Source organism: Brachyhypopomus gauderio, chromosome 8 (assembly GCF_052324685.1).
Source record: "Brachyhypopomus gauderio isolate BG-103 chromosome 8, BGAUD_0.2, whole genome shotgun sequence".
NCBI classification, from domain to species: domain Eukaryota; kingdom Metazoa; phylum Chordata; class Actinopteri; order Gymnotiformes; family Hypopomidae; genus Brachyhypopomus; species Brachyhypopomus gauderio.
This window is the reverse complement of record NC_135218.1, coordinates 4,744,670-4,759,015: the sequence shown is the minus strand read 5'-3', so window position 1 is coordinate 4,759,015 and position 14,346 is coordinate 4,744,670. Positions and strand designations below refer to the sequence as shown.

At 43.0% G+C, this 14,346-nt stretch overlaps 2 protein-coding genes across 5 annotated transcripts in view; both read right to left on the bottom strand.

Annotated features, from left to right (window-relative positions):
* Nucleotides 1-2,445: 2,445 nt before the first annotated feature.
* Nucleotides 2,446-9,392, bottom strand: smpd2b (sphingomyelin phosphodiesterase 2b). Of its 2 annotated transcripts, XM_077013896.1 has the most exons (11): nucleotides 9,233-9,392; nucleotides 8,207-8,277; nucleotides 7,803-7,899; nucleotides 5,775-5,851; nucleotides 5,380-5,473; nucleotides 5,206-5,295; nucleotides 5,031-5,113; nucleotides 4,531-4,663; nucleotides 4,309-4,413; nucleotides 4,010-4,178; nucleotides 2,446-3,904 (listed from the first exon to the last, which is right to left on the bottom strand). In XM_077013896.1, exons 2-11 carry the CDS (start codon nucleotides 8,242-8,244, stop codon nucleotides 3,480-3,482), a joined length of 1,311 nt encoding a protein of 436 aa, XP_076870011.1. In that variant the 5' UTR covers nucleotides 8,245-8,277; nucleotides 9,233-9,392; the 3' UTR covers nucleotides 2,446-3,479. The 2 variants fall into 2 exon arrangements, with proteins under 2 accessions (XP_076870011.1, XP_076870012.1); XM_077013897.1 differs by lacking the exon at nucleotides 8,207-8,277 and having other exon boundaries at nucleotides 9,233-9,391.
* Nucleotides 9,393-11,529: 2,137 nt separating this feature from the next.
* tead3b (TEA domain family member 3 b) overlaps nucleotides 11,530-14,346 on the bottom strand; it is a 28,253-nt gene continuing 25,436 nt past the window's right edge. For all 3 annotated transcript variants that reach the window (XM_077013898.1, XM_077013900.1, XM_077013901.1), the window contains one exon: nucleotides 11,530-14,271. In XM_077013898.1, coding sequence (XP_076870013.1) covers nucleotides 14,158-14,271 — 114 coding nt within the window. In that variant the 3' untranslated portion in view covers nucleotides 11,530-14,157. The remainder of the gene's footprint in view (nucleotides 14,272-14,346) is intronic.

The following is a 14,346-nucleotide window of genomic DNA, read 5'->3' as shown; positions in this document are numbered from 1 at the left end:
TGTTATTTAAGTAATTGTAATTTCAGACATATAGTCGATAAAGGGTGTGTGGAATGTGCGTCTTTCCAAAAAACTTCTAAGGGTATAACCCTCATAGTTATACGTGGTCTAGGAGGCTAGGGTTAGGTTCCACAATTTGCTAGATATATGATCAGAATTTGAGTGGAGTTGAGTGTCAGGCTCTATATCATCACAGTGTATACTATATTCTATTTAAAATTGGATTCAAGAACATGTATGCTGTTGTATCTCATTTTTGCACTCCAAAAAAATGTATCATCCATCCATCCATCCATCCATCCATTGTCATCCACTTATCTGGGTTCGGGTCGTGGGGGCAGTAGCCTAAGCAAAGAGGCCCAGGTTTCCCTCTCCCCAGCCACCTCTTCTAGCTCCTTTGGGAGTATACCAAGGCGTTCCCAGGACAGCCGAGAGATATAATCTCTCCAGCGTGTCCTGAGTCTTCCCCGGGGCCTCCTCCCAGTTGGACATGCCTGGAGCGCTTCCCTAGGGAGGTGCCCAGGTGACATCCGCACCAGATGCTCAAACCACCTCAACTGGCTCCTCTCTACGTGGAGGAGCAGCGACTCTACTCCGAGCGCTGTACCTCGTCTCTAAGTGGAGAGCCCGGACACCCTGCGGAGAAAACTCATTTCGGCCACTTAAATACACGATCTCATTCTTTCGTTCACTACCCAGAGCTCGTAACCATAGGTAAGAGTCGGAATGTAGATTGACCAGTAAATTGAGAGCTTTGCATTTTGGTTCAGCTCTCTTCACCACAACGGCATCCGAAATACTTCAGCCGCTGCACCAATCCGCCTGTCAATCTCTCGTTCCATCCTTCCCTCACTTGTGAACAAGAACCCGAGATACTTGAACTCCTCTACTTGAGGCAAGGACTCATACCCGACCCAGAGAGGGCACTCCACCCTTGTCTGACTGAGTACCATGGTCTCAGTTTTAGAGGTGCCGATTCTCATCCCGGCTGCCTCGCACTCGGCTGCAAACTGATCCAGCGAGAGCTGTAGGTCCTGGCCCGATGATATAAACAGGTCCACATCATCCGCAAAAAAGAGATGCTGGTCCAGTGTTCCACAACCGGGACGGAACCCACATTGTTCCTCTTGTAACTGTGATTCGACTATCGACCAGACTCTCTTCTCCAGAACCCCTGCATAGATCTTACTGGGGAGGCTTAGGAGTGTGATCCCCCGATAGTTGGAGCACACCCTCCGGTCCCCTTTCTTAAAAAGGGGAACCACCACCGGCTTGCCAGTCCAGGGGGCCTGCCCCCGATGTACAAGCGATGTTGCAAAGATGTGTCAGCCAGGACAGTCCGACAACATCCAAAGCCTTAAGGAACTCAGGGCAGATTTCATCCACCCCCAGAGCCTTGCCGCCAAGGAGTTTCACAACTACCCTGGTCACCTCAGCCCGAGTGATGGGCAAACCCCCATCCAAGTCCCCCAGCTCTGCTTCCTCTATGGAAGACGTGATGTGGGATTGAGAAGACCCTCGAAGTATTACTTACACCGCCTAATGATATCCCCAGTCGAGGCCAGGAGATCCCCAGCCCCACTGAATAGTGTTGGTTGAGAACCGCTTTCAACTCAACTGAGTTGGCTGACGGTTTGCCAGAATCTTCTCGGAGCCAATCGAAAGTCACTTTCCATGGTCTCACCGAACTCTTCCCACAACAGTTGATACCTCCGCAACGGTCAAAGCCGCGATCCGCTTGGCTCTCCTGTTCCCGTCTGCTGCCTCTGGAGTCCCATGAGTCAACCAGGCCCAATAGGACTCTTTCTTAAGCATGACTGCCTCCCTTACCCAAGGTGTACACCATCGGGTTCAAGGATTGCCGCCACGACAGGCACCGGCAACCTTGTGGCCACAGCTCCGGTTCACCGCATTGACAATTCGGACTCAATGTCTCCGGCCTCCCTCGGGATGCGGTCAAAGCTCTGCCGGATGTGGGAGTTAAAGACCCTTCTGACAGGTTCCTCTGCCAGACATTCCCAGCAAACCCTCAGGATACGTTAGGGTCTGCCAGGTCTGTCCAGCATCCTCGCCCACCATCTGATCCAACTCCCCACTAGGTGGTGATCGGTCGATACCTCAGCTCCTCTCTCCACACGGTCGCAAGTCCGACGACATGATTACAAAATCGATCATCGAGCTGTGACCAAAGTTGTCCTGGTGCCATGTGCACTTATGGACACCTCTGTGCTCGAACATGGTGTTCGTTATGGACAGACTGTGACGAGCACAGAAGTCCAATAACAAAACACCACTCGGGTTCAGATTGGAGACCTATTTATGAATATGAATTGCAACCTTTATATGAATATGAATGAATAGGAATATGAAACACTTCAGAAACAAAACACTGACACCAAGTCAAAGATTAAACATGTGGATATTTCCTGACATTCAAAGACAAAACCAAGTTTTTCCCATTTGTAAAATGAATTTATTTCTTCTAGGAAAGTGCATCTGTGTTAAAATTACTGGAGTTGTATGTGAAACTGGGCACATACAGGATAAACACACAGCACATTTCTATCAAGTTGCATATGACATAGAAGTGTAGATATATCGCAGTACAGTGGTCTTAGCACTACACGGTCCACTCAGGGGTGGTATTTGAGGGCCCACAGTTTATGCAGGTATACAGCATGTTAAACAGAGGATATTGCTAAATGAGAGTACATGACAGAGTGCAAAATACAATAATAAAATCTGAAAGGTCATTACAGTTACTGCTGTTTGAATGAAAACAATATCAGACAAAAATGTGACCAGCAAGAAACTTTTTAAATAATGAAGGCAAACCAAGATAAAGAAATGAGGTGGCTAATCCTGTTAAGAGTCACCTGCCTGCAGGTTTCAGACAAGAGCTTACGGACATTCAGAAGGCTAAATAGTAAGACTCCTCCGCCAGGTCTACAACACTACCTAACAGTTCAATGCACACACAGTACACTATGATAAACCCCAGTACTAAAACAATTGCTCCAAGGTGTAATCCCATATTTTAAAAATAGTGCTACTTTCTCACAGGTCTGATTAAAAAAATTAGACAAAGAGTGTACTATATACTGGTCCATTCTTTTAATGCATCACTACAGCACACAGTATATTATCTTATTTAAACATATTGCTTACATTTCAAGGTTTCTTTCAGTCTTCATCAAAATGATTGAGCTCCCATTATAACCGAGCTAAGCGATTGGTCCAACCAAATCCCTGAGACATAATTTAGTCCATCCACAAGGAATATGTTTTTCTGTCTCGACACAGTCTTGTCCTAAAGATAAGTGCCTAGACAGAAAAGGATGCCGATTTAGTGATTTACTTAACTAATGGAGAACGGTATTTTACAGGTGTGCAGTAAGGTAAGGTGAAGCATTCTGCGTCCCGTAACAGTTTCGGCAAAGTCGTCCGGCAGCTTCCACAGTCATGGAGTTGTGCGTTATTCACTCATCCGGGTCCGGTGTGTTCGGGTCCAGTCCGTCACATTCCCTTTGTGAGCGGCCCTTGCACGCAGCCTTGGGGAACTCCCTCAGGCGCTCGTGCAGGCTGCCCACCGCGAGTCTCATCTGGTCCTCAGTTCCCTGGAGAGCCTTCACTTCCATGGTGTAAAAGATGTACAGCAGGGTAGTGGAGAGGAGGACTGCGAAGCAGAGCGCCCCCAGGAGGTAGAAGGTGGTCTTGGGAAAGGGCTGGTCCGCCCCCATGGCCAGGTACGGCACGGCTGCAATGGCGAGCTCCAGCAGCAGCAGGACCAGGCCCATGATGGCGAGGCGCGCGGCTGTGTGACGCATGCGCTCGGCGCAATGAACGCCCACCTTCACCTCAGTGCGAGCCTCAGTCACAGTGTTGACCAGATCAGAAAGCTTGCCTAAGAGAACAGGGACGAGAGAAAGAGAATGAACTCGCCATCTTAAAAGAACCCGGAGCCCAAGAAGGCGCGAATAAGAAGAAGCCATTGTAGAAGTCTGTATACCTGCAGTGTTGTCTTTCTCCGGAACACTTTCTCCCTTCCCCTCTTCTGAGGGACACAGTAGCAGCTCAGCACACAGAGCTTCATGGTCAGAGTACGGGAAGGGGTGACCAGGGACAACGCCTTTTGTAGTGGTTAGAGATTCACACCTCACATCCACCCTCTTTGATCCCTGTTGATAAAATACAACATAATATTACAGGTCAGAACCGGACCGAATGTGTTCGAAGAAACATGAAGATATGTTCTCGCTAAAAAATAATAAAAAAAACATTTCCAGGGGCACATTCAAGCATATTCACCTTAAAGAATACATAGTCTATACGGATTCCTCCTCCGAGTGGAATAAGCTCTTGCTTATTAGTAAAGAGATTGTCCATAATATGTGTGAACCCCTGCTCGCAGCCCTGGTAATTTCAAACAGATGACATGAATTACTGCCTTGGAGGGCATTTAACAGATACACTGTGGCGTTTGCCATCAAGCGATTTGAGCTTAAGTGTCGGCCGAGCGCGCGTCCTCACGTCAAAGGCGGCGGTCTCCGTGAAGCAGTCCTGCAGGCCAGTGTAGCCGTGCAGCAGCTTCATGCCCAGGTCTCCTGGCTGCATGTTCAGGTCGCCCCCCAAGATCACCACATCCGCCCCAGCACTCGTGTGCCTGAGTGGAGAAGGTGGAGCCATCAGCGCAGCGTGTGGTTTTTTTTACTTGTAGTATCCTAGTGGTCAAGCTTACTTGGAAAATGGTTTGCTGGTGTTCAAACAAACTGAAGTAATTAAAGTCACACACAGTGGGTCTATATAAACCTCTATTTTGTTCCTCAACAAAAGACACACAACAAAAGATAGTTCAAGGTGAAACTATAGAAGTGCCACACCTCTAGTGCTGCCAGGTATAGGAAACTTATATGTGTAGAAAAGGAAGAAATACTTCCAGAATGAGCCATTTTTTTCACTTTTCCCAAAAAATAAAAAGTAGTGCTTGCTTTGTCAGGTTAACAATGGTGAGAATTTGAGTTGCTTTGTACCGTATGAAGTTCATGAGCTCCCAGGCCTGCACTACCCTGTGAGGAAGATAAGAGTCTTGCTCTCTGCAATACTCCGCATGCAGCTGTAGGGAGAAAGAAACTCACCTTTAGGGAGAAAGAAACTCCAGACTTACACACACACAGACACACACAGACACACTTTGTGCGGCCTTACATGTGTGACGAAGACATGCACTGACAGTCCACTGACATTAAGCAATATTTTCCCAACTGCTTTGCCTCCGAACCAGTCTCCATGATGTGCCTGTCACACAAAAGCAAACACGTCATACATGTACGCATGTCCACGTTTCTACATTTAACAGATTTTGTCTTTTAGAACTCTCACCATATAGGGGTAGCCATTCAGAGAGTATCTGTACAGATACGCATCATGGATTGTGTGTCTGGAAAACACTGCAAGTCCACTCCCAAAAAATCCACTGAGGAAGAGAGATTACAAACACACAGACATCTTTTATGTTTAACCATACAGAAAACTGCTTTTTGTTTCATATTTCTCAGGATAATGCAATGAATCAACTTCTTTGGGAGGTTCAAGGTTTGCGCCAGATGACGTAGGCAGAACTTTATCAGCTCTTAAGAGTGGCTGTTCCTTCACCCTGTCCTAATAAATACAGGTGTAAAACTATAAACCTGTTTAATAATAAATCCGGTTATCATCTACAAAGCATGGCCCAGTACTTAATCTATCGGCACAAAGTCGCAAGAATCAGGTCTTACCTTTTAAAATAATGTGAAAAAGGATGTGTGCTTCCAAGTTTCTTTTTCAGGAAGAGAAAGTCTTTCTCACTCCAAACCTGAAACACAACCCGTGATCAGAAAAAGCAAACTACGACCTCATCGTTACTTTTTTTTTTAAAGGTTTTTGTCCCCCCCCCGCCTCTCCCGAGTGCAGTAACATGACTGTCACTTCCCCCAATAAAACTTGGTCAGCATTTCTAAAATCACTAGGCTTGCACTGAACTTGCTTGATCGAGCAAATTTCTTCAGGACAAAATGCACAGCAGAGTTGAGGGCTTCAGGGCAGAATGCTAACGACATATTCTTCTGTCTATGATGAAGGGCGAGTGAGTGTGTGTGTCGCAGACAGAAGGACCCTCAGCATCCATTCACTCTTTTGACGGAGCCGAAATGCTACAGTGAACCAACTGCGTGCAAAGTTACAACTACAACCCTACACTCCACTCACTCTCTCATGTAGCACATTTGAAATCTTTATTGATCAGACAGACACGGTGTACATGGACGTTAGACAAACACGAACAGACTAGCATCGTAATAAAAAATCTAAGCCTCCAAAGTAAAGGGCGAGTAACCCAACTCTGTCAGCAGTAGGAAGAGACCTTTCAACACCGCATAGTGTCAATAACAGCGTGTGAATGCCTGCTGAGTGAAGGCTGATGGATGGCATTCCTGTCTTTTCAGGAGTGAGTATTGCATTAAGGGTGGAGTCCTGTCTGCTGTGGGCAGCTGCACGCATCAGAGGCTCATTATAATTCAAATTAAAAGAACTTTGGACCACTTGAACAGAAACAAGCAGCCATTAAAGTGATTGATATTTTTACTTGATATTTGATAAATGGGTTCCACCATCTTTCCGAACCAAGATGCCCTAGACACACCAGCATGGCAGGATTCGTCAGACAGGGGAACATTAGAGCACTCTACGAGCGTGGACCAGAGGAGACTTCTGTGAACTCAACTGGTCAGCTTTCCATAAACTTGATTATACTTATTGGGACAAAAGAAGTTTGGAAACAGGGGTGGGTTTCCCGAAACGTTCGTAGCGCTAAGTACTTCGTAACCTCGTATGAAACGTATGAAGTTAAGAAGTACTTAGCGCTAAGAACGTTTCGGGAAACTCACCCAAGACCGATTCCACCGATATTGCATGACACTATTCGGCTGAAAAACTAACTCTTGCATACAAATAGAGAAGCATTTGAATTCCTATCTCAGCTCAACAAAAGCCATATGCAAAGGAAAACCATGACATTTAATACATGAAATCTAATGACCTTAAAGGGGGTGCTTCAGAAAGGTGTAGCCATGACACAGACATAAAACATATGCCAATTTTTTTCACAGCACTATATAGGACACAGAAAGACCAGCATACTGAAAAAGCATTTCCACTTTCTTTCTTTATATAAGCACTTATCCAGGCCGGCTTAGACCTACATATTTATCAGTCTGACAGTATTTATGCTCCCTGAACCCCTGACCTGTGTGTTGCAAGCACCGCGCTGTACCGGCTCTACCAGGAGCACAAAAAGAGATTTCCCCATAAAGACACACCACTTCAGGAAGCAAATGGTAGGATTACGGCTTGGTAAGATTACTGAGGTGTGACCAGCGCGTCTTCTCAGAGATTTATCTCGTTAACTACGGATCAGATATCAGGGAGTCACTGAGTTCAACTGAGTACTAAATATGTCGGCTTTTTTTAACATTGTTTTTAGTTAAGTGTTGTTCCTCTGTGAATCATCCCACCTTTACAGTTTGCTGCAATTAGAAACTACTACACCCAGCCAGCCGAATTTTATAGAGCATTTACTAAGCTACATATAAAAATAAAATAAAAAAACACTGTGATCAATTAAAATGTATTGCAAAATTAGGATGTGGGTTTAAACAACTGATTGGAAGGAAGGGCAAGCTTCTAAACTAAACTTTATTATCTTATTTCTTAAGTGATTTGTTTGTTTTGTGTGTATGTGTGGGTGTGGGTGGGTGTGTGTCCGTCACCTCTTGCAGTAACACTACATCATGCCGTTCCTTGCTCAGATGATCTCCGATCATGGCATAGCGCTGTGTGCGGTGCTTACTAAGGTAGCGGATCCCCCTAGAAACACACGCACACAAAGCATTAAACCACACACCCTCCTGCACCAAGAAGTGCAACGATCAAATGAATCAGATCGAACCAAAGTATGATACAACATGTCCACAAAGGATAAGGCATCATGACCCGTGCCTCTGTACACACTAGTGTCATACATTTGATAGTGGCTGTGTATAAATTATTCACCACCTAGCCCGGAACTGTTCAGCGTCAGACAAAAGAGAAGGGGAACGCAGACTACATTTTTCCCACTTGGCTTTGCTGCCATTTTGCAGTGCCGGCAAGGGGGGGGGGTGTACACGCTCACCAGCAGTTGAGGGAGAAGACACGAAGCTTTACGGGCATTGCGGCTGGCGGGACGGGTGAGCGGATGCTACTCTGTAGTTAGGACGCAGAGGGAGACGAGGGAGGGAGCACAGGGAGAAACAGAAAGCGTCAGGCCAGCAAGGGATGACATTAGTGCCCAACAACTGATAAAATTACCCAGGCTCTTATGACCAAAATAAAGAGCATAAAAACAAGACGCCAGGGCGACGTTTCCTCTAAAAGCCTCCCAGCAACACAGCCCCCATGTTATTAGTTAAGGAACTCTGGAAAACGCTGAGTGACTGAAAATAGTGCTCCCTTAAAATGAGGGCGGGACGGAAATGGCCATTAAAAAGTTCATAAGGCAGACTAGCTAGCTATCTAGTTACAGAACTAATAAATAAATTCATCTTCAGCAGCACATGGCAGTAATCAACTTTTTTTTTTTTTTTTACATACACCACCTACAAGCCACGTCAAATCTTATAAAATAAATACATTTAACTGGATTTTATGACAGAGCTCCAAAGTTGGCTAAGCCTGTAATTAATAATCCAAACAATTAGATAATAATCAACAATCAAATATAAATGTCAAGCCACAAGCCTGGGAATAATTAAGGTGGCATATTTCCTGACCTTTGCTGGTCAGTGGGCATTCATGGTTATAAACGACAACCTTAGAGGTGGTGCTGCCTCACATAGCGGTTCACCCGGGATGACCGAGTAATAAGAGTTAGCGGATATGTTAGCTGGATAAACTAGCTGGATAAACTAGGACGACTCGTTCATGTCACTGTGTACCGTGAATAAACATCCAAAAACACACACGGAAGCTGCCTATTTATTTAAAAGGCAATAAAACAAGCTGTCATGAACCAGGAACTAAATAAACTGTTAATCCAACTAGCAACCTAGCTCGCTAACGCTGGATTATGTGTAAAATCTGACCTGAGAGCTAGTTAACTACGACCTAAACGAGTTATAAACTCAAATTATAAACAAGTTATAAGAGCGAGATAACTTACCGTAACCGTACTTGTAACGTAAACGACTTCTAAAAATCCCAAATGTGTGTTTACTCACATCAATCATCTATTTACTTACCTATTTACCTGCCTAGCTAGCTAGACAGTTGTAAAGTTTGGGCTAGCTAGCTGCTACGAGCTGTCGCGCGACTGGATTGTGGTTTTATTCATTCTCGGAGTTGCCAGGTCTCGCGACAGCACGGCAACATGGTAGCGCATGCGCGCTTATACCACAAGAGGCGTAATCACTTTATGTATGAATGCATTTTAAAAATACTGCAATCTTGTAATGTTGTTAAACTGACCAACAACAAATGAAAACGAGTATGTGATTCAATATGTACCCATATTCATCACCAAGACTCCTTATGTATATGAATGACTTGGATAATAATATTTATTAGGAACCTTTGTGAACATTTTACCTAAAAGTACTTTCATTGGTCCAATTCATGGGTATTATTATCTAAGTAATTCAAGCCCAAAAGAAGCAATTTACCAGAGAATCTTGCCTACCACAAATGTGTGTGAATGTGTGTGATCCATTTATATATGTATGAATTTTGTAATTCATGTATCTTGTAATTGTTCTTCATAAAGATGTTTTGATAAACTGAATGAGAATGTGTATGAGTATATGATTAAATAAGTATTCTAACCCACCACCATATGTATATGAATATTATGTATATGAATGACTTGGCTAATATTATTAGGAAAATCTGAATGTCTTACTTAAAAAATACTTTTGTATGTTCTTAATGACTCCATATGTTCTCAGGTGGATAGTGCTAAAGCTACCAGGGAGTACCAACAACCAAACACGAAATCCTTCCTGGGATTGACAGGTTGGTATTGTTGCTTCATTTCTGACTTTGCAGCAGTGAGCAGCAGAATTAATTGACTTAACAAGAAAAGATCAGCCAGACCGAGTAAGGTGATTGTGAAAGAGCCTTCAGAGACCTGCAGAACTGTCTGTGTTCAGGGCTGGTACTGTGCAGCCCAGATTTGATAAAGTAGATTGTAGAGTAGACCTATGCATCAGGCACGGGGTGAAGTATTTTTGCAGGGCGAAGGAGAAGATCTGAAGCTGATCCACCACATCAGCAGGAAACCTTTCCCGAGGGAGACCAGGTATTCTACATGGACGCTGGACTCTGAAATATTATCTTTTAGGTGCAGATATTATTCTCCAGACTGATCACGGGGCATTGCAGTGATGACCAACATGAAAAATTGTAATCATTATCACAAGGTGGTATTTGTCACTCAATCCTTTCAGACTTCAAGTAAAGTCTAAGAAGGGCATGTTATTGTAATGTGAAATTATAACATGAAATTACAGTAATTACATAGTAATTACAATGTGTAACTACCTAACTAACAATTTGTGTAACATGTATATGGTTATGACACAGTAATTACATATTACATAGTAATTACAACATGTAAGTACAGTGTGCTGTTACAATGTGTAATTGCTATGTATTGCATTGTTACAATTGTAACACACTGTAATTACACATTGTAATTATTGCTATAACATAGTAATATAGAAATTACACATTGTATTCAGTGTTAAATTAATAGTAATTGTAAGAACATTGTAACACTGTTTACATTGCACTGACACAACTCGTTATAATTTTGTATATATTGTATGTTTTATCTTTGGTTTTGCAGTGTTGCCTTTCTATACATGGAGCTACTGCAATGCGTCAGTCTCCCTCTGGGATAAATAAAATTATATATATATATATCTATCTATAATGTAATTACACATTATAGTAATAATGTAATTGTACTTAACTTTAGCATGACAGAAATTTCTCGATCCTGAGGACATTCCCCCTCCTTGTTGCCAACATGTACAGAGCCATTATCCATCTTGTATTATTTAAATTCACGACAGAACTGCACCAAAGCCAGGGAGGCAACAAAATTAATATTTACCAGCTTACGGTCAAGCTCGTCATGAGCTGAATCATGTAGGTGGAAATGGGGATTTTGCAGCAGTGTGTTCATGGGCCTAGTATTAAGAGGCACTGCACTAAATTTGGGTTTTCACCTCCAGGCAGAGATTATTTTCAAGCCCTTCATGATATGGATCCCATATGTTATAGCAGGAAAAACCTAAAAGGGTTCAGTAGGTACTAAGACTGGGAACGATAACCACAGAGTCATCATGAGACTCCTGGAATGTTGGGTAATGACGTTCACCCTAAAGTAAAAATAGAGTTGCATCAGAGAATATTAGAGGTGTATCGAGAGAGAAAATAGAGGCTTTCACAAGTAAGCACATTTTATGAAGAAAAATGTCCCAAGGGGAACCAAGACAATTTATTGGTATTGCTATACATGTTTAGATTATATTGTACAAACCCCTCACATTGTAGATAACATAATATAAATGACTTCAATGCACAGCTGGTAACCAAGGCCTCAGTGAACTGTTACTGGGTAAGGAGGGAAAAAAATTCCAACACCGTTTAGATTATTATATAAAATCTCAACAGTAACACACAACATTTTCAATTGATGCATATAGCATTAATTGAAAGTCAAAGAGCAAACATATAATTAATTATAAAAAAAACCAATAGCCTGTAACAAAGTACAATTGAGGAAGCGGCGCCAAAGTTCACAGATAACACCATTGCAACACCGTTTAAAGGCTAAGGCTGTACTAATCCAACACCATTTACAGTGCAAGGCTGTACCAATCAAACACCGTTTAGTGTAAGGCTGTACCAATCCAACACCATTTTACAGGGTAAGGCTGTACTAATCCAACACCATTTACAGTGCAAGGCTGTACCAATCAAACACCGTTTAGTGTAAGGCTGTACCAATCCAACACCATTTTACAGGGTAAGGCTGTACCAATCCAACACCGTTTACAGTGTAAGGCTGTACCAATCCAACACCGTTTACAGTGTAAGGCTGTACCAATCCAACACCATTTTACAGGGTAAGGCTGTACCAATCCAACACCGTTTACAGTGTAAGGCTGTACCAATCCAACACCATTTTACAGTGTAAGGCTGTACCAATCCAATGTTTTGAAATAACATGACACCTTGAAACGTCAAGTCTGCCATCGTGAGTATACTAAGAAGTACCTTGTAATTTTGACATAAATGGATTGGTAAACATTTTTAAAAGTCAAATCTTGCTTTGCTTTAATACTTATAACCCCTTCACAATGAATTAACTGAATCATGAGATATTGTTAGCATCATGAAAAAAACCCTGTTAATCTGTTTGATTTCTTGTAATAATATTTACACAGATATTTCCCTTTATCCTTGGATAAATAAAAGGTCACAACACTTTGTTTTGTTACGATTTGGTTTAAACACAGCACAATACCTGGGTTTATCGGAGGCAAGATTTTCTTAAGACACTGACAACAGAGTACCCTTAAATAACTAATATGAATATTAAATAAAGAATACTTTCTCCAAAAGGTGGAATAACTTTTTCACACAAGCATGGCCCACTCTCGCCATCAGTGACTGCCACATTTTCAAAGGGAGAGTAAACTAATGACACAGGAGACACTTCTGGGTCCGACACTCACAGCTCTTTCCATCCAATTTGATTTATTCTCAGAGTATTTTTCAAACACTCTGCAGCTTTACTGAAAACTGATCCCACTATTGTGGAAAACATGTCCAATTGGGTGCATTAGGCAGATGTGTAGTACCACTACCATCTTAAAATGACTTAAGCCATAGTAATGCTGTTTTCCTTGTGTTAGAGGGTATTTTAATGCGAAAACATCTATCTGTTGACAGTCATGTTCTCCTTGCTTTTAAACTCTCCTTAGTACAGGTGCCACTATTAATTTGTGACGAACGTGTGAACAGTTACTCGTGCGTCAATGTACAGCAACTAACATTTTAGAGGAGGAAAGAAATCAGCTCTGAGCAGGAAAAAAAAAACAAGCAAGCCCTAAAGGCGTAGACATGCTCTAGTATCAAAAACATTAGCACATAGTTGTATTGATTTGTGTTGAGAGGTAGTCAAAAAAAGGCACTTCAGAATGTCAATCCACATTGTGTACTTTGGAGAGAGGCACTTGTCACTTTCACCAATGTAAGAAAATCGTTTGGCGGCCATGTAAGCCTTCCAGGTTCTGACACCTCCTAAAGAAACAGGTCCATGCAAATACACTGCAGTGTTTCTCAATCTGCGCATGGTCAAGTAATCAGCTGGGCTCACCAACCACGATCAAATCATTTGCATTTCGTTTAGGAGTAAAACTAAAAACAAAAAACAAAAAAAATAAACAGAAGGGAGGGAAGATGAAGTTGATGATGGCCTCACAGTTGTTATAATATCAGGTTTCATATTAATTGATAGCGTCAATGATGTTCCCATAGGAGAAACAGTAGCAGTATATTTTCAGCAGACATGTCCTTTATGAAAATTTCTGCAACCCTTTTGGTGGGGTCCTGGTCCTTACTACTAATACGTACTGTGCACCTACTAAGGACACATCGTCTTTCAGTATTACAAACCTTCCTACCTGCTGACACATTCAACGTTCATTGTCCTCCAATGAAGACAAAAAAATAAAAAATAAACAAAAATAGAAAATAAAAACAACCAAAAGCATAAAAGACATTTAGAATCTGTACTCGGCAATACCTATGTGACCCACTTTGTTTTTTAAGGCATTTAAATACGTATATTAAAAAAAAAGGATTGTCCTTTAACAGAGCAAAACTACATTCCTTCTTTCCACTCGTCCACGTGTGCGCGGTTGGCCCGGGCCGGCGAGGAAGACGTTAAAACCGCGTGTCCATTCTGGAGAAGATGCCGCCGTAGTGCTCTGACGTCCGGACAGTGTGTGATGGCGGGCGCGCGAGAGCGGCGCGAGGGTCTGTCGGACGAAGCCCTGGCGCTCGCGCCCACGGCTAGTCCTTGACGAGCCGGTAGACGTGGTACTGCGCCCCGTGTTCGCTCGTCGACACTTCGAACACAAACGCTATGCAGAGCAGCGTCTCCTGCGTCTCCCTGTTGGTCACCACCTGGAACGGGACAGATCGTGCCGTGACACGCCAGCAAGAAACCTTGCGAGGGCTTTTAACAGTCGGCTGCAATAT